A 20,634-nucleotide genomic window follows, 5' to 3' on the forward strand; every position below is an offset into this window, starting at 1 on the left:
AGAAAATCCGAAGGCAGCCACACACAGGAATGGTTCGCCATGACAGCCACCGTCGATGAAGCTCAACTGAAAGCGAAATGTTTTATTCTAAAACTTGCCTGGCATTGGACAGATTGCAACAAAGCCCTACCGGGGCTCTCTCTCGATCCCACAAAAACAGCCCCAATTAACACTTGGCACGAAGATCGAGAACCACTGTTCAGCAAATGGCGCACCGAGACCGTCCAACTGTGCAGAAAGTGGCGCACCGAGACCGTCCAACTGCGCAGAAACTGGCGCACCGGGACAGTCCAGAGCACGGGGCGGGACTGGCACGGACGGGACCTCCGACACGGGACCGGACCGCGGCTGACGACGGACTGACGTGGGGTCGGCCGCGGCGGGCTGGTATAGTCTGGCGCCGGGCCGCCGGCGGGACGTCACCGCCCCCTCCCCGCCCCCGCGCAGCCCGGCCCCACCCCGCCCCGCGGCTGCATCAACAGCGACAGCTACTAGTGCGAGGTCTGGACCGGTCTGGCGAGTGACCCATGAATCACTCAGGGATCACCTCAAAGGATGGGCACCACCCAGCGGCGGCGGAACACCTTCAATTAAAGGTAGTGTGCCAGCTTTCTTGGACCGTATGGAGTTAATGGCCCAGATAAGGAGAACCGGATTTTTAAAACTTATCCATACCTTCAAAACTCATGGAAACGTCTTAAATTCTTCAAATTTTGAGTACCCCAGTGCGAAATTCGCCCCGACGGGTTGTCGGTCGTACCCCAACCACATTTCACACCACTATGAACAATAAATGCACACACTGAAATCGCTATTACCGATATGCTCATCCAATCAAGTTTCGATAAACCCGTTCATCATCAGCTCCTGCGGTTTCGAACACGCCTGTTAGGTGGTGCGGTAGACCACGCCCAAAGCCAGGGCCCCGGTATCGTGAGGTAGCCGAGTCAGGGCAGCGTGCGCTGACCCAAGCCGGAGCCGCGCGTCCTCCCGGTGTCATGTGATAGCCCGGGGCTGCCCGCGGGGATGCGGTAGACCGCGCCCAAAGCTGCGGCCCCGGCTTGGGTCAGCGCACGATGCCCCGACTCGGCTACCTCACGTTACCGGGGCCCTGGCTTTGGGCGCGGCTTCTGCTCATACTTTGTGGTGCGGTGGTGGTGCGTCGGGCTGCGCGCTCTGACTTCGGCCAAGAAAAATGCGTCAGCTGATCATTGTCATTTCTGCCACTTGCGTGTGGTGAAATGGGGTCATAACTTATAAGACGGCTTTTTCATATCAATTATTTTACATAAAATCATATTTCAAACCATAAATAATGTTCGACAGCCAAATAAAAGAAACCATACCAATACGGGCTTACAGTTTAAGGCTCGACATTGTGTTGTCTACGATTAGACAGCTGATAACTCATTCCCGTACGTCGTATGGTCGTAACACTATAATGACCTTTGCTTATTGTCACAAGTGCGCCGCATTCGCGATTGTTGCCCGACGCCTGTTTGCAGGTGAGCCCACTACAGTTGTTATACATATCTAAAAACCGATAAACTTTTAGGCGAAAAAGGCACTATTCCAGGCCCATTTTTGATTTTTTTTTGCGATATTAGGTAAAAACAGAAACTTCTTATCCTAGGAAAAATAAAATGGGAAATCTTTCAAAGGTGGCACACTACCTTTAAGGGAGGAACTGCCGAGTTTTGGTCCCATTCTTTCCATGCAACGCCCATAGGGCTAATGTTAAAATGCCAAAATCAAAGGCGGGGGCACGGTGCCCCACCCCCGTTCCGCCGCCTATGGCACCACCCAGTCAGGCATCAGCAATTGGTAGGAAAGGGAAGAGGGACATCAGCGACTGATATTCCAAAACAACCGTGGATCGACAGACTCGCTAGGAAGACACACACCCCGCTGCGGGTTATCCACTATCCAGGACAGCTGATGACTGACAGCTAGGAGCACGCCACGCCTAAAGTAGACCAGATTACGGGGAGCATTTGGCAGTGGATCGCAGGCTCCTGGAATCCCCCCCCCCCTGGATAACCGGAGCTCTGTTCGCACCCCGTTTATTTATCAGCAGACTTATGACGTCGGCGGTCGATTTACGTCACGGGACATGACGTCATCACTGCAAGCTACGTGCTACGTGAAAGAGACATATATGATGCTGTACTGACATTGGTGGCGCACATAAACAAATGCTCTCCGCACTGTTTTGTGTGTTTATTGTTTCACATAGGTATGTTGTGATTATATTCGGTTTTGAAAATTTATTTTTTTGTGTTAGGTATTTAATTTTATATGCTGTTTATTTGTTCAGCCATAGGTGGCAGGCATAGAACGTTCATTTTCTATTTGTAAACGATTTTACCTGCGTTTTTGTTTTTGTTTTGGAGTACCTACTTCATAGAAGAGTATTTCAATTTAGTGTTTGATTGTGTCAGAATATGTGTGCTAAAATGCAATATTTTGCTTCATTAGATTTGCTGTTCCCTGAAGTTTGCAAGGATTAAAATACTTGGCCACTCAATATTGTCATTTTATTTCCCAATTTATGTTCACAGTTATTTATTATAAGTAGGTACTGTGTGGTGATACTTTTGCTGTTTCTTCCTTCAAATTATTGTTATTGCCTTGTGTTTTATCTTGGCATGCCTATCCATGTAATTTTTTATCTTAAATATAGGAAAATATTCCCAAGAAGGCACTGAATTCATAGCACTCGTACATGTGGTGATTGTTGGTGATGTGTATCCCGGACCGTGAAGCTTGAAAGCCTACTTATGTGCCACAATTTTAAATATTCAAGTTGATTTTTAATGATTAAATTATAAAAAAGTTGTTCAGAACCTTGCACGGACTGGTTTGCATATGGAATGATCAGTTCTCATCAATCCAAACAAAAATATGGCACATGCTCATGAGAACATTTACTGCAGGTCTTTGTCCATTTGCTGGAAAATGCCTTCCGCCAGCTGTCCGGTAAAGTCTTCAGACCTGAGGCATCATCCTGTTATCACTCTGAATAGCTTGGTGAGGTTGCTGAAGGCCTCTATTACTGCTTCCTCTGAGGCTCTGACCCTGAGGTGCTTGAGCAAAAAGCATTTTGGACTTTAAAGGAGGGATTTTTTATGTGGGCGAGGATGGATGACATGATTATTATTAATATAACGAGGCTTGAAATGATCTCACGCATGTCAAAGTGTTTTTATTTTAGGCAAAATAAATATCTAAAACAGTAAAACAATCTAAAACAGTTTTACTGTTTTAGATATTTATTTTGCCTAAAATAAAAACATATAGGAAGTATCATTAGAATATATGACCTTCTCCTCGGAAAATGACCAAATGAATGAAAATGATTATTTATTGATGAATTGATGATATTTCGGTCACAGACCTTCGTCTAAATCGAATTCGTGAAATCGTACAAGGCAAAAGTAGCGAAATATCATCAATTCATCAATAAATAATCATTTTCATTCATTTGGTCATTTTCCGAGGAGAAGGTCATATATTCTAATGATACTTCCTACATTTATCATGCTCCTCGCAACAGCTCTCAACGATATAAGATAAAAACACTTTGACATGCGTGAGATCATTTCAAGCCTCGTTAGGGGAGTCAATTTTCTGATCCCTTGTTTTCTTGGCAGGTGATTTATCGCTGCTTAGGGCCAGCGGCCCATCGGACAGCCTTGAGAAGACCGCCGCACGCTGTTTGCAGTCCGTCGACCACCTGTCTTCAACGGACGGACGCCCTCGGTCCCACTCAGCAATTGACTGAAGCCTATCGCGCCGATATGCTCGCTCATCTTCCATCCTCCCTCGCCCTGCCTGATGGTTTCGACGACCCGGGCTGTGGTCCCTGAGTTTCGGAACCCGTCTCGCTGGCCTGCCAGCAGGAGGCCTGGCGCTCGTCGCAGACGAGCGCTGCAGTGTGGCCAAATGCCTTTAATTTTTTGGCATTGATTCGTTGTGTGACGTTGTTTTGTTCGCATGTGGCCATGTGGATAAGGCTACTGGCCAGTGGCCATAGCCTTATCCTTCTCGTTAAATTTGTTATCTGGAAATAAATGTCACCACTCACCATAAATGTGTTCTACATGGGCAATGACTAACTATTCTACTGTACATTTTACGGATGTCACATTTTCATGGTGCTTCAGAATAGATATCACAAGCGTCGTACCTCTTTGTTACGTTGATGACGCACCTGTAACCGCAGGCAATAACAGCCGGACACAGGCTGACACGCGCTATTCACCGATGGGCATATGAACAGATGGGTGTCGTGATCGTGGGCATGGTACTGCCTAGACTCGGCAATAATTAGGGCATTTTTAATTCTCGCCGAACCTATCTGTTTTCTTCATCAGATGCCGTTTAGGGGAGGGTAGATGGACTCTGCCCTCCCCGCCCCTCGCCATTTCGGACTAAATTGCGACATTTTAGGGCCGTGCAGAAGTCCACTTACGACGTCCCAAGTCAGTAACCTGACCTGACCTAATAATGTGGGCGGTGTGAAGATCCGTCTTTAATGTTCAAGTGCGCCAGCTTTCATCTTTATACCAGCGCCTTCCGAGCAATTACCTTAAAAAGAAACGTCGAGGCCGACACCCGAACCCCCTCTTCTCGGTGGCGAGGGCTAGGGGGTGGTGCTTATTAAGGGAGAATGGCTGTGCTATTTGTGCCATTCGAGCCCTACCAACACCTGTGATGAACCGACGCCCGGTGCGAAAGGAACATCGGCGTTCTCGGGCAGTAGCGGCGGAACACCTTCAATGAAGGGGGGGGGGGGCACTGCCGACCTTTTGTCCCATTCTAAATTCTTTCCATGCAACGCCCATAGGGCTTATGTAAAAATGTCAAAATCAAAGGGGGCACGGTGCCCCGGTGCCCTCCCCATTCCGCCGCCTATGTTCTCGGCAAAGTTGCCAATGATTTGCAAAGTTTGAATGATTCACTGCATAATGCCAAGTCCTTTTGGCTCCTGCGAGATGTCGCTAGCGCGTTGATGAAGTTCAATATAGAGGTCACTAGCGTCGAGCCATGAAACCCAAGATTACTTTCATGAAACCTACGCAGCTAACGGATGGGGCTGCAGACAAAAGTACGCCAAAAGTACGTCGTGACCGTGGTCTCCACTGCGACAATCAAAAGGGACATTGCTCAGGCCCATGTCACTCCACTTTTGATGTCATCATAAGGGGGCCTCAAGACAATTAATGGCGCGGTGCGCCACAATCGCTCCCAAGCTACTTGCCAACAGCGGCCATTTTTGAAAATATTATTTTGAAATAAAGTTTCAAGTAATGAAAATATTGTAATAAAGTTGTAACTTAAATCTATACCATATCTAAAAACTTAGCGAAAAATGATTTATCCATAGTAAAAATATAAGCTCGATGCGTTTTTACGTTGCTTTCCTGCTGCTGCAGATGGTTTTTAAATCGTCTATATCTTCAAAACCGGCCATTTCTTAGCATATTGCTGCTCTTTTTTGTCGCTAGAAAATTAGTTGGGCTTTCCATTGACATCAACGGCTAAGCGGTATGTGCAGAGTGCCATCAATAATCTTCAAATGAAGTTGATACTTTTTACGTTGCAAAGGAATGGAGTACCCCTTGCGAGCATCAGGGGTGACGTCACTCAGGATCTGTCTCTGATTGGTCGGCGGGGGAGTGACTGTACCTTCTATAGATGGCCTTGACATTGCTCAGCTTGTTTGGCGCACGTGTGACAGCGGCGCGGGGCGCGCCCAACGGCCGCGCCTTCGCTGCGGTTGGCCCACAGCGACCGCACGAACTCTGCGGTTATAACAGCAGCCTACGTCACACACTGCTGGCGCGACTCGAGCTCCTATTGGACAAATTCACGTGGTCTCCGTTGCTAGGCAACAATCTCGTCCATCAGCCAGCGTATGGATGGTGGCAGTGGTTTTGTAGTGCCGGTAACTTTTTTGTCTGCGTTTTAGATCACTTTGTAGCCCCATTAAAAGAAGAAATATCTCACTTTTGTGGTTGCCCATAGTAAGCGCACGGCGACCTACGTCAGCAGCCTGCGTGCGTTTCTCGGCCTCTCATTGGTCAACAGCACAGTCCTATCTCTTCAACACAGTAGCCACCTAGTGGGCTGTTGGGGAAGCTGTTTTGACAGCAGCGGGCGAACAGAGCTCGGGTCCTCACTGGATCACAGGCCGAGCCGAGCCCTTGACCAGAGCGGCGTGCTTTGCGCCCAGCGTGGCCCGAGACAACGGGTGAGATTATGTAGGTGAGAAGTGTGAAGACCCAGCGATCGGTTATCGCTCAACAGTCAACATCGTTCCGGTAGTTACCGGCAGATGGCATCGTTCCTCCAACACATCCAGCGATATATCATTTGGCATAACGTGAGAGAGATCCCATCCGGACAACTTTCGAGCGTCCTTTGTCGCCATTCCTTTGTTCCGACCCAGTTCAGTCATATTTGACTGTTTACATATTGAACGCTGTCCGCACACCCAGCCGAGGAGCCGCTCGCTGTTCTGTTCTGTTCTGGAGATAACGGGACGACCGAGAACGAGGGTGAATCACGAACGCAGACGTGTCCCGAACTGAGACACGTGTCATTCCGGTCCGACCCGTAAGCGCTCGCGACAGTTTGACAGCTCTGCCAAAGCCTGTCAATGGAGACGACAAGTGGACTGGGGCGTCACGCATAATTTAGCGAGCCTAGCAGCTGTGTCAGTTAAGCATCAGCAAAAGGCATGAATAAACAGAAGTAAACTTAAAACATTATTACATAAGCTCCCATTACAATGACAAGTTTGGCAAGATCTAACGACACATGCAAAGGCATTCAGCAAAGGCTCGATTCAACACACAGGTACACTCGGGGGCAGATTGATGTTCCACCACTCCCTACCCATCGGGCTCCCATGGCTCATCACCGTCTGCTGCCAGCAGGGTTGTGCTCGACTCAAAAAAATTTGCCGACTCGACTCATCATTCAACTTCAGAAAGCCTTGACTCAACTCTGACTCAAACAAGGATCTGAATTTTTCCCTTGACTCGACTCATGACTCAAGCGGCTCAATGAAAATATGAGTTGACTCAAACTTGACTCAAAATTTTTGTTGAGTCAAGCGTGTTGACTCAAAATTGACTCAGATAAAAAAGTTGTTGAGCTCGACTCAAAAAAATTTGCCGACTCGACTCATCATTCAACTTCAGAAAGCCTTGACTCAACTCTGACTCAAACAAGGATCTGAATTTTTCCCTTGACTCGACTCATGACTCAAGCGGCTCAATGAAAATATGAGTTGACTCAAACTTGACTCAAAATTTTTGTTGAGTCAAGCGTGTTGACTCAAAATTGACTCAGATAAAAAAGTTGTTGAGCGGGGTGTTGAGTTTGCATATGTTTTGCGCAATTAATCTATTTTGTAACTAGCGGTCGTAACTGTTCGCCGTGGGTGGAAAAAAATCCGGCAGCAGGGCCAGGCCTAAGTTGTTGAGCGGGGGGACAATGAAAAGCTGAGGTATATATTGTTTCTAGAAAGATGAGTCAGCTGACTCATGTTCCTAAATGCTTTTGACTCAACTCAATGTCAAAAGTTATTTTACTGACTCAACTCTGACTCAACTCAACACCTTAATATTTTTGTCTGACTCAACTCTGACTCAACTCAACAGCTCAACATTTTATCCGACTCGACTCAAACCTGACTCATCTGAGTCAGAGTTGAGTCAAATCGCTGACTCGACTCATGAGTCAAGCACAACCCTGGCTGCCAGTGGCAGCACTGGCACTGGCAGGCAGTGCTGAGCAGTGCTGAGGGCAGGCAACACTGGCAGCAGCCAGTGCTGAGCCATGGGAGCCCGATGGGTAGGGAGTGGTGGAACATCAATCTGCCCCCGAGTGTACCTCCATTGATGAATAAAGGCACAAATTAGCACGTTCTCAAAAAGGATTAACTGGTTCACGTAAATTCGGAAACCCTCCAATAGTAGCCAGATTGCGAAAACCCCGCGATCATTGAAGCAACCATACGCGTGATTCCCGTTGTGCGCATCCTTCAGAATCTCTCGATTTCGTACCTACTACCTACGTCACACCCTCATAGCAAGTGCTACCTCAATGTAATCCGATCCGGGTCATCATCCAACAAGTGTCAACTGCGTGCCCTCGTGTGCCGCAGCACGCACGTCGACCCCTGACCCGGTCGTATCACCAGCCTGACCCCTGACCCCGCGCATATGAGTCACCTGGCTCATCACATCATCACGAGGACTCGCGTACACACGGAGATGACCGGCGGTGACGTGTACGTTTGAGACGCTTCCGGAGAGCTCGAGAGTGCGCTAAGATGACGAGCCTGTACGGTCTGCGAGTGGTTCTGGGCGGACGTGTCCCAGCGTCAGCCACCAATTCTGATAGAACGTAGACTCGGATCGTCCCAGCGTCAGCTACCTACTCAAGAAGATCGTCCGTTCGAAATCGTTCACATATCCGTGGGGACGCCAAAAGGCAAAATGAACTCCAGTGTGTCTACCGTAAGTTGATGGCATGCCTGCCATTTCGCCTCTGAGAACGAAATAACACGGAATAACATCACATATTGCAGGTGATGAAACTATTCTGAGAGAATTTTCCCAAACATCGCACACCGCCGATCGGAATGGGTCGGACTTTGACCGCCCGAACATTGGCGTTGCACCACACAGACTCGCAGTTTGGCGTCGTCTCGTGGGACCACGACCGCTATTTGCGCTGTGAACGTGCTCAGGATGCCAATCTCAGCACGCCAGCCGAACAATCTCGGCCGGGTTCCCTGCGACGGACCGACGGACCATCGTTTTATCCAGCTGACCGCCCGCAATAGCTTTGATAGAGGCATGGTACAGCAGCTATTGGAGCACGTAAAATACGTTCACCTGACCAATACAGATCGGCAAAAATGCAACATGACTTTTCCTATCAGTGGACGGTTCATGACCTTGACCTAAGGCCAAAATTTGTAGTTGACTTTTCATCAAAGTTCATGCCATCCGGATGTGTAGGCATTGTTCGGATCACTGTCATGGAACGGATATTCTTATATCCGACCAATGACAACAGATATTTACAACAATGAATAGAGTTAAAACTAAACAAGCAGAAGCCTGCCGAGTTTCAGCCTGCACCGGAAGCCTCACAAAGTCCCGTAACCATACGTCGCCGCCGGGCCCGGCCGGCCGGTGTCAAAGGTCAGCACCGCGCCGACCGGTGACGTCACAGGCGCGGTGCACGTCCGCCGCCCGTGACCGGTCGGGGGCGGTGATAGCCTTGGGGCGGTGTAAACAGGGCCCAGTGGCAGACGGAGGCGGGCCGGGGGCAGCCAGACTGGGGATGGAAACGGCCACCAGACCGGGCGTGCTTGGCCAAGACAAGTGGACTTTTGAATAAATGTCGAATTCAATGTCGAATAAATGAATTCTTTGAATTTGATGTAGGTATTTAATGAAAAGTCCCTTGTAATTTTCGATTATGTTGTAATTTTCGAAACGTCTGTAAAAGAATGAATGAAATAAAGAAGTGGGAAAATAATTATAACGTTACTTGCAAAATCACAACGGTGACTCATTCAACTGCGGTGTTATTACAAAGTTGTCTTTTGTACTTTACAGAACAGCAACAGAGCACGATGCAGCTAATGTGGGTGTCATGGTTTATTGCCACGGCCGGACACGGGTGTTACCCCGCTGCAGTGCTGACGGGACGACCCTGCCCATCCCCTCCAGTTCGTATGCCGGCGCTCTACCCGTGGGAACACGTGTTTCTGAGCTGACAGGGCTGAGCTGCGGCAGCCGGGCCCTATCAGCTCGGGCTGCGTCAGCCGAGCCCTGTCAGCTCGGGCTGTGTCAGCGCCGGTCGCCAGGCTGTGTCAGCGCCAGTCGGCGGCCCCTGTCGGCCCACCGTGCCCCGACCCCGCTCCCCGCCGGTTCAGCTGCCGACAGGGCGGCATCCCCAGCTCAGCAGCTCAGCTGACGACAGGGAGACCTCCCCGGCTCAGCAGGTCACGGTTCATGCTCCCGGTGACGGCTGCGGCCGGCCGCCGAGCGGACCTCAGAGACCGGTCCGGCGACCCACACTCAGCTTCTCCAGCTGGGACTGGTCCAGAGGATTGTGGGGAGGGGGCGGTCGACCGACCATGCATCACTTCAGCTGGATAGGACCGCACTGGACGTCCTCAGGAGCTTGATGGGGGAGGGGGGGGGGCACGAATGGCCAACCGGACGCTCTTGTCTGACGCGCGGTAAAATGCAAGTTGCCTTGAAGGGACATTTCCAATGAATACAACTTTTTACAGAATGCGATCTGTGCGATCTGTGCGAATGCGACCAGGTGGGTTAGTTGCACGGCTCGGGTTTTACGCTTCTTTTAACCCTCGCCCGTAAACGGTGTTTTGCCACCTCCGCCCATGCAGGGGGGGTTGGTGCGACCCCCCCCTGGCGTTTGAAAACGAAGCGTCGTAGAGCTTAGCGGAAAAGACCAACGGATTGCTCTCAACGAGATCTCGCGATTGGTGGTATATTTTTTGGTCCTAGGTCAACATTTGACCTAATTATGACCGGTCAAAGGTCAAATTTTCGGAAAAATCTAACTTTTTCAGATTTCCGCGCCGATTGCGGCAAAACGGTAAGAGATATCGACTTGAAACCTTCACTATCGTGATCCTTGATCAATTCTCTATCGTTTGGTGTGTATTTCGATGTCATAACTCTAAAAATGATGCGTTGGGAGCATCGGAAGTCTGCAAGGTCATTTGTGCATTGGGTCACGTCAGGCGTGTGACGTCACTGACCTGACCCTGACCCAAAATCAGTGGCGCAGCCAGGGGGGGGTCAGAGGGTCAGCTGACCCCCCCGAAATTTCTGTCAGGGGCCCGCTCGAGAGAGAGAGAGAGAGAGAGAGAGAGAGAGAGAGAGAGAGAGAGAGAGAGAGAGAGAGAGAGAGAGAGAGAGAGAGAGAGGGAGGGAGGGAGGGAGGGAGGGAGGGAGGGAGGAGAGAGGTCCTAATCTAATCGGACGAGCCCGCTTCGAGAAATGCCTACTGGGACACCACGGGTGAGGGGCCGGCCTGGGGCCCCAGGTGGACGGGGCCCGGGCCCCCGGGAGAACGGGCCCGGGCCCCCTGGGTGGATGGGGCCCGGGCCCCCCGTGGATGGATCCGGGCCCCCGGGAGAACAGGCCCGGGCCCCTGGGGGAACGGACCCGGGCCCCCGGGACAACGGGCCCGGGCCCCCTGGGTGGATGGGGCCCGGGACCCCCGTAGATGGGTCCGGGCCCCGGGCCTCGGGTGGACGGGGCCCGGACCCCCGGGTGGATGGAGCTCGCGCCCCCGGGAGAAAGGGGCCCGGGCCCCTGGTGGACGGGGCCCGGGTCCCCGTGTGGATAGGGCCCGCGCCCCCCGTGTGGATAGGGCCCGCCCCCCCCCCCCCGTGTGGATAGGGCCCGGGCCCCCCGGTTGAATGGGGCTCGCTAGGGTGACCTGCTTGCTCCGCAACGCGAATAAGGGTATTTTCGATCGGTGGGCGTTTGGTTGGTCTTGTGTCCGTGGGTTATGCATCCATTTCGGTCGATTGCTTTTTGACGGCTAAGCATTTTGGTTTGGGAAAAAATATCCATCGCATCGAGGTGCTCGTGTCTGATAAGCATGCGTTCTACTATAGAACATGTCATGTGTAGTTCATAACAAAGGTTGACGCAGGTTATTAAATGAAAGCCATCGATGAATTACTATGTAGAGGTTTGAAACATTTTTTATCTTTAAGAATACTGTTGCTCGTCATGCAAAAGCGATGATTGGATTCTGAACAAAATTTAATGCTCTTTCCAACTATGCCATTTTCAACTGTCAAACGTACCAGGTTATGCAGAAAAACCCGTAAAAAGTCCTTAATAAATACCATTTTCTCCAGCGATTTGTTCCACCTTGTTTTTGGTCAATTAGCTCTTCACAATTTTTCCATGAGAGGCGCTACATTTCTTTTGCCCACAGGCGTTGTTTGAACCCACTCCGTCAAACAGTCACCCGAAAATAGCATTAAGTCCCAAATCTGTCCGAAACGTCAATTTTCCAGCATAAGTGCCCTCACGGGTGCACGTGGCGCGTGCCATCCCTGCACCGCACACCATTCGATAACCCGTTCGATTCTGTTCCCTGTGCCGGTCGGGCCCACGGTTACCGAGATACTGCACGGGGAGCGGACCCGTGTCGGGCAAATTGAGCCATTTTCGCCCGATTTTGCAAGCCGATTTATACATGTAAAGTCTATGACGCGAATTTGCACTTTTTGAGCACGCACCATGTGTTCGCTATCGATCCGATCGAGCTGAGACTCTCAAAGGCACGTTGCCCATCCTTGATCTATAAGTTGCGCAAATTTCAGCGCACTGGGCGCAACGGTCTGACCCATACCCCGCGCTAAGTAACACCATGCCGGGACCTCGGTAGCAGACAGAATCTACGTCACCACATCACCACTGTACCACACCACATTTCGGCCTCGAAAGATAGGTACGAATTCATACGTCATTGTAACCTATTTCTGTCATGGTCAATTCGCGTAGAAATTGAACACTGGGTGATTACCGAGCTATTGTTCTATCAAAATTTTCCGATTCAAACTCGCTCAGGGTTATCGTGCAGGTAAAGGGGGCCCGCTCAGCAGAACGCGCATGAAATATGGAAAGATTTTGAAAAATGGGTGGGGGGCCCGCACACCAGGGGGGCCCGCTTTGGAGGCGATGACCCCCCCGAAACGAAATCCTGGCTGCGCCATTGCCCAAAATGAACTCCAAGAAACAACCGACGATGCCTGAAATGGATAGCAAATTCGAATTCAGGGCATCAAAATACCCCGAAAAGGCATACAAGTGCAAGAAGTCATTACAGGTCAACCGAGGTCACTGACCTGACCTTGACCTTTAGTAACCTTGAAAAGGTCAACGGACATTGTGCCAATGTCAAATCAGCCAGTTATGATTCTAAAACAATCCATCAGTGTGTCAGATCAGTCGGCATTTATACCAATGTGAAGCAATCTCCAATTTAGCGTAAATCTGGCCGGAGGTTGTTCCCTTTATGACGTCATAACTCCGTGACCTGACATGACCTTGACAAAAAAACCAAAAGTTGCGCAAAGGATGCCCCATAGGGTACTGAAAATTTGAGCAGGCTATCTGAAACGGTTCGGCGTGTAGCTAAGAAAACCTCAGGGGGGGTTGCACCCCCCCCCCCCTACATGGGCGAGGGTTAAGTTTATTCTTCGCAGACTTTCCAATCGAGATCCTAAAAGCAAAATCGAGTGCCGTGAATGTTAAAGACTATCACCATTTGATTCGTTCCTGAAACGACCGAAATGGTCACCGATATCAGCGATAATTACAATCATGGGTAATATAATGGAAACAAAAACACAATAGGCAAAGGCACTTCAGTGCCCAAACTAATTGGCTACAGTGAGGCAGGTTATTTCATTCAACAATTACCTAGTGTTTGATTCCATATTTGCTGAGATACTTTTACAAAATTGAATCACAGAGCCGTGGTCCGGTGGGTCTGGGTGGTATCCGGCCCGCCTTGGAGGTCCGTAATGCCAGCCTTCGCCGACATTCACGGAGTATTTGACCCACGCTTTCCAATAGCCCATGTGTTTAATGTAAATTGGAAAACCTACAGTATCGTTGCGCATTCCATTTGAAATGGCAGCAATTCCACGAAACAGTGTGTGGTAACTGGCCATACGTTCCGCACTGACTGATGTAAACACGCCGGGTGAGTGGCACAGTGGATATGGCGACACAGGCAGTAGTCAACCCGCACCAGATACATTGAGACCCCCCCCCCCCTTCCACAAGAACGACAGCTGAAGAATTATTATAAACACAGCGAACTTTGACATCAGACAGAAAGCACTGCGATAGCGACTCACCTCTGGGTGGAGGTGGAGGAACAGCGCCCGACGGCGGCCGGTGCGACGGTGGCGCCGTCGGCGGCCGGCTGGCAAACTGAGCACCAGAACTCAGTGGTATAGATGTCGCTGGCGGCGGCATGCTGGCCGTTGCCGGAGCCGCGGAGCTGCTTGGAGCGGTTGGAGTCGTTACTGTCGCAGTGGAAGCCGCAGCCAGCGGTGCGAACACGGACTGCACGGAGGGCGGCGGCTGGACGGCCGGCCGGGCCGGCGGGCCGACCAGCGGCGCCAGCACCGCCGGGGTTGTTGTTGGTCCTCTGAGGTGCGGCTGCAGCGGGTCCGTCTCGGAGGCCGGCAGCTGCGGCGGCACCGCCGGACTAAACACAGACACTGGCGCCGGGGCGGCTCCGGACGCTGGCAGACTAGCTCCCGTGCCGAACCGTCCCCCCGGCCGGGGTACCGCCCGGAAGGCGTTCAGAAGCCCGCCGCCGCCGCGGGGCGGAGGTCCGGTGGGCGGCGCCGCGGCAGCAGACAGCGGCGGGGGCGGTGCAGTCGGTCCCGCCGTCTGTCCTTCACTGGCAGCTGCTTCAGCCGCTGTGGGTGCAAAGAGAATGGAAATGGGTGAAAGGACAGCCATGTAGCGTCACATGAGAGTGGTGTATACCTGAGAGGGGCAATGCAGAATGCTCATGGAGCATTTATAAAAATGACAGCAGAAAGGGGAGCAAAACAAACTTTTTAAAAATTAGCTATAGAGTTTAACTCGATTGCTGAAAAAAACTCATTCAGCATCATGTATAGAATGTAGGCATGATATAGATAATACAGGAGTGAAAATTCCATAGGAGTAGAGATGTGTTAGATGTACCAAGGATAGATTCATATAAATTTCAATAACAAAACAAAAATTTCATACAATTGTCATTGATGTGTTTCTTTAACTTCGAATTTTCCTATTCCCTTTCAATGAACATGTCCTGGGAGGTATGGCATCGCCCATGACAGAACTGCAAGTAGCCTTTCAGTTTGCTGCGAACACAAATTGCTCAGGACCATTAAAAATAAGATGTTTATAATAAATGAGTAAATAATGGACAAATAACTGAAATGAATAACAGAAAACAGGACAAGTCATATGTTATCTTTGTAAATCTTAGATATTTCTCCATTGGGGATCTCCATTCTCCAGTCCATCCTGAAATCCTGATATTCTGCATGCCACAGGCAGTTTCACCATTTGATTTTGCAATGCCAAATTAACGTCTAATTAGGCATTTAGATATACATTTTTAAACAAAACCAATATGGGCACAAAATGAGCTTAAAAGTTGGATTTATGTTGGAACACCTTAAAGCCCCAATGAACAAACAAGCAAAACCAATATGTTGACACTTGACAGCACCATTGTGAAATTTAACTAATACACCTTTTTGCGTTGTTCGATGGCCAATCGTCATAACCATTTCGGCATCAGTTTGGACAAGCGTCATTCAGAATAACCCATCGGCGATGTGCATCACTGTTAGACGGTCGGCAAAACAGGCTGGACTCCATTTAACCATTCTGCATAACTCTTTGTCATTGAGCACAATGTTCGTCATAGGCAAAACACTTTGTCAGATTGTCATAATGCTTCGACATTTCACAAAATGGTTAGTCGATGTGCAAAATTAATCGGTACTGTGCGTAAACAATGACTGTTTACTTAAAACTTTCGTCAATGATCAAAATGTCAATGATGTAGTGCTTATCTAGCCATATTCAATGTTTAACGTTAATCACGCATTCAGGGATGAGGCTTATGACAGTTCCAGCGCAATTTGCAACCAATTAACCATTGAATTCCGAAAAAGGCAGTTATACCATAGCTACGAGGAGACTGCCGGCGCCATACCGAGTAGGCATGTAGATTCTTGAGCGTCGGACTCCTAAACGCTTCGATACAAACCACGAAGTCGGCCGTCATTATCGCGTCACTGCCCGTGCGATGTCATGGGACAACGCCTCGGGCGGCCGCGCCGGTCGGACTCGCGAGGGAATGGCTGACAGATGGCAAGCAAGCCTGCCGGCCGGACACCTTGGTTTTTGGGGCGTGGCTCACTTAGCCAGCCTGTTGCCTGTTCCTTGGTGTTTGAGGCGGGATTAACTTATCCAGCCTGTTGCTCTGTTGCCTGTCCATTTTTCAATCAGCCGATAACATGTCAGCTACGTCCATCTACATTGTACCTATGGCGCTCATGAACGCTACCGATTTTTATGTAAATCAATGGTCTACGAGTTTTGCCACCTATGCCTCGCACTGCACTGTATAAACCCGGTCATATTTATACTTCTCTGTAAAGGGGCGATCTGTTTTTAGTTTTGACGAAATGTTATGAGGAATGCCGAAATTAGCATGGGGATGTTTTGGTGAACGACGAAGGGATATTAACGAAAGACGAAGCATTTATCCAAATCGTCAAAGGTTTTGCCGGAACTCAATCAGTTATGGCGAATAGCGAAGGTAATACCAACTGACGAACTGTGGAGTGGGATCAGCATTCCGTTTTGCCCATATGCTGAAGGTTTTGCCGGAATGCCTCTCACTGGCGCCACCTATGTGCTGATCGGACGAATGGGTTTTGCTGATTGGCCATCGAACAACGCAAAAAGGTGTAAAATGATGATGACCATCCACAATCCACATATTTGCAAAATGAAATTTATGATTGACTAACAGAACTTAGTACTTATGTTCAACAGATACCTACCCAAAATAGCAATATGAAAACATGAATGGCTGATAGCATTAGAGAATTTAACAGATAAAGTTGTGACAAAATATTGACAATTTAAATAACTGATTTTTACGTTAGCACACAACCACAACCACAGTCAAGGCTAAAATCTTAACTGGTGGTGGATCAAAAAGACAGATACTTACAATGTTGATGCGAAACAGCTTGCTGAGGGGCTGGAACGGAAAGTGCTGGCATTTGGACACCATCAAAAGGAGATCCAGTATTGGCAGAAAATAAGAGTGGATTTATCTTCTGGGGAACATATTCACTTCTTGCTGGATTAGCCATCGTAAGGGTATGAACCAAGGCAAGATATTTAACTGAAACAGATTAAGTTCCAAATTTCAATTTGCAGCCAATCTTCAACGATCAATGCACCAAGCTTGTATTCTACCACTCACAACTTGAAATAGTAAAACTGAAGAAAGTCTTGCCATCAGAATAATATTCCCCTACGCGCAATCAACCAATGTTTTCAACGTAATTGGAATTGATATATCATGTCACCCACATATCACCTACACCACCAGCACCGCCCTGCAATGCCTGCAATCAAGTCACATATAGAGATCGCTCTTGTAAAGGCGTTTTACCTTTTCCCTCATACGGTAATCACACCCTTAACGACACATGATTAGAAAGTTAGGTCAAATTATTTCCATACATGGCGCATCTAAGACAAAATCACCTCTGATATAAAGACAAGCTGCTACAAAATATTGATACTGCATTAACATTTTGAATTGCGTGAAGATTGCTCTCACTTAGGTCTTGAGCTATTTGAATAAGGACACAATGGAATCGTTAAATATTTTCGCATAAACATACCTATCTAACAACGTCATTGCAATTCTTTGTACATTTTTGTTCTTCATTAAAAATGATGCCTTTAGGATTTGGCCTTGGGAGATTACATCATTGGGTAATTGGTATTATTGGGATTTGCAGTTTTGTGACAGGTCTTGGAAGGTTTTGAACCTCAGATCTTTCCGATCTATTCGCAGGACATAAAGATGCCTGATTTTCGTTAACCCGCGCCCTGGTGGGGTCTGTTTATAACGCGACCTGGTGGGGGGGGGGCTATTTTTTGCCCCCCCCCCCGTATCTCCGAAACTACTGGACGGATCCGCAAAATTCAAACGGCGTTCGAAAGGCCTGTCAAATTTGTTGACGGAAACCAAATTTCATTGACCTCAGAGTCACCGATGACGTCACAGGTCAGGTCAAAGATGAAATGCTTCACCGTTCACGGGTCTTCTAGGGAATGCGCTATAACACCGAGGAAAACGCATTTTGTCGAGAATCAGCAATAGGGCGTCAGTTGCCTAGTAGATATGTTGCTATTAGAGGTCACTGACAATACCAGGTCAGGTCACAGGTCAGGTCACCAAGGGTCACAGGTCAGGTCACATGAGCCCAACTTCACCAAGGTTAGGTATGTGATGCATGTTTTATGGCCAATTTTTCATTTCCAACTCAATGGTGCTGGTTACAAGACTATCAGGTACGGCTTAGGTCACTTTCTGGTGAAGTTCAGGTCAAGGTCAGGTCAAGGTCAGGCCAAAAAAGGTCAAATTTTAAAGTTGATAGTTTTGCATAAAATGGGTATTGATTCGATGCAGCTCGTCACGGGGAGTCTAATGGTGGTCTTTGTTTTGCGCTACGGGGTCTACAATTGCTAAAAATTGAGTTTGAAAATTTGACGTCATCAATTTTGAACAGTTTTTTCGCTATAATTTCGCCAAAAAGGAGGTATCAATCTCAAATTTGGTATGTGGATGGAAGGCGGTAAGGACTATCACATATATTCCGGTTTTTGCGAAATTCAAAAACTTTTTGGATTTTTCGATTATTATATCAAAAAAAAATATTGTTTGATTTTTGGGGGTCAAAATCCAAAAATTTCAAAAATCCGAGATAGCAGTTTTGTAGCCCTGTTGATTTTACAGCTTTTATGTCTTAATCATTTTTCTGTATTTGCAAAGCTTTAGGCCTGACAGCTCTTCCCGCAAAACCCTTTTTTTGGGTCGAAAACGGCAGAACATGACGTCACTCTGACGTCATTTCCGGCCAACCTATCATAGCTTTTGGAAAAATTTTTTGTCACAATGTGTAAAATTGATGTCCGGGAGGGTACTGAAAGTTTGGTGACGATCGGCGCAGCGGTTCTGAAGATATATCGAAAAGTCTGGAGGGGGGGGGGCAAAAAATAGCCCCCCCCCACCAGGTCGCGGGTTAACACATCAACCCTGTAGTAGACTGAACCTACCCAGGCTTGGGGTCTGGGTACGCCCGTGATTCCACCCTCGGTGGGTCGCCTGGAGCCGCCTCTGGTGACCCTGCCTGGGGCATGTGGACCGAGCCCAATACAGACAGTTCAGAGCGGACCGCCGTGTTTGGAACAAACCCCACTGTTTCTGGCTGGAGTAGACGGTCACCAGCAGAGGTCACCAGCATCCGACTTGAGTAGCTAGCTCCCACCGGTGCAGGCATGCTCCTGTGTCGTGCGGTGACCGTTAGCGAAGATGGATGGCCTGTCCATCGAGGTGGGCTGAGACATGGCGGTGCACCATGATGGCCGCCCAGGCCAATATCTACCTCAAATTCCAATCATCCTTCCGGTTTTATTAAGTGGTCTCGCCAGACTGAGAGACAACTTTGGAAAACCTTTCTGGTTTGACCAATGCTTTATTATATGAGCGATTCTTAAATTTAAGCAATATGAGTACCTATAGTATAGTAATATTTAGAGCATCTTCATAAGTCGACGGTGGTAGGTACCTAATGTTAGTCACCGTGCCCAATGTATTTGAAATAATTAGGTATGTTTAAGAATATGCATTATTCAATTAGGTATTTACTTGCCCAGTTCAAAGCGCGAATGCAGGTAAATACCGAGCGATCGGGTGATACCCATGTGCAGGTCAATCACTCTAAAGATAGCAGTGGGGTCGTTCATTCCGCACGCGAGCTCCGTCTCCCCGCATAAACCGGTGACGGGCGCGCTCCGCTGTCCCCACCAGCGCTGCGCTTCACATCTGCATATAATTCATGTTATCCGGCTGATCGTACATCTCCCTCCCTCATGCATTATTTACGGTACCATGGTGTATCATGCATGGTGTATCATGCACCCCTAGCACGGCGCGATGCATCCTGCACGTCGTCTGTGCACAATGTGCATAGACGTGTCATCGGCGCCGACCAGCCTCAATGCAGGTCACATGTAATATATCGTGCATTTGTGCATGCATGATGCAGGCAGGACGCGGCTGAGCTCTGGCGACGGGGCGTAAGAGAAGGTCACGACTGCCCACTTACAGAGCGGACTACCTCTAAACAAGGCAAACTATTTTTGGTTTGCCGAATATTTTTGGGAAGTTTTAGGGGACATTTTTATAATCACGATAAGCTTGATGGTTTAAACTTAGAAATGTTCATTTATATTGGACCAATGCAATGTGAACCTAAAATGGCATTGTTAGATTGCAACACTAGTTTTGAAAGGTTAATTTTTGTTCTGTTGATGTGCCTAAACGTTTCGTTTTTCAAATTAACAAGCGAAGCAGTGCATGTGAGACAATTTAGTTCATTGATCCACGATCAGCACATGTCCTACATTGATGCCATTGACAGACAGCCCGCGACAAAACCTACACATTTCCTCGCGGATGATGTGACTCACCCTTCCCCGTCCTTCCCTCCCTCCCCCTCCCCAGTGCCGGACCCTCCCCCTCTGGCGCGCGGCGGTCCCATTCCATCACATCCCCCTCCGGTCATCGCTCGGCCCCTCGCTCGGCGGGGGGGGGGGGGGCAGAACCGTTCCACTTTCATTTCTCCCCTCGCCCCTGGGAGAGGAGAGGACACCGCGCGGGAGTCCCCTCCTCCCCCACCCCTCCCCGCGCGCCGTCAGCTGT

At 48.9% G+C, this 20,634-nt stretch overlaps 1 protein-coding gene and 1 long non-coding RNA gene across 2 annotated transcripts in view; one reads left to right on the top strand and one right to left on the bottom strand.

The window, feature by feature from the left end:
• LOC122380107 (phospholipase DDHD2-like) overlaps positions 1-17,024 on the bottom strand; it is a 41,617-nt gene extending 24,593 nt beyond the window's left edge. The window contains exons 1-2 of the mRNA XM_043362924.1: positions 16,861-17,024; positions 13,958-14,530 (exon numbers count right to left, since the gene is read on the bottom strand). Of these exons, the coding sequence (XP_043218859.1) occupies positions 13,958-14,530; positions 16,861-17,005 (718 nt within the window). The 5' untranslated portion in view covers positions 17,006-17,024. The remainder of the gene's footprint in view (positions 1-13,957; positions 14,531-16,860) is intronic.
• Positions 2,048-4,093, top strand: LOC122380108. Its single transcript, XR_006256284.1, has 2 exons — positions 2,048-2,236; positions 3,654-4,093. It is a non-coding gene; the product is annotated as an uncharacterized LOC122380108 (long non-coding RNA).
• Positions 17,025-20,634: the final 3,610 nt, after the last annotated feature.

This window comes from Amphibalanus amphitrite, unplaced genomic scaffold, assembly GCF_019059575.1.
Source record: "Amphibalanus amphitrite isolate SeventyFive unplaced genomic scaffold, NRLGWU_Aamphi_draft 000091F_arrow, whole genome shotgun sequence".
Lineage (NCBI taxonomy): Eukaryota > Metazoa > Arthropoda > Thecostraca > Balanomorpha > Balanidae > Amphibalanus > Amphibalanus amphitrite.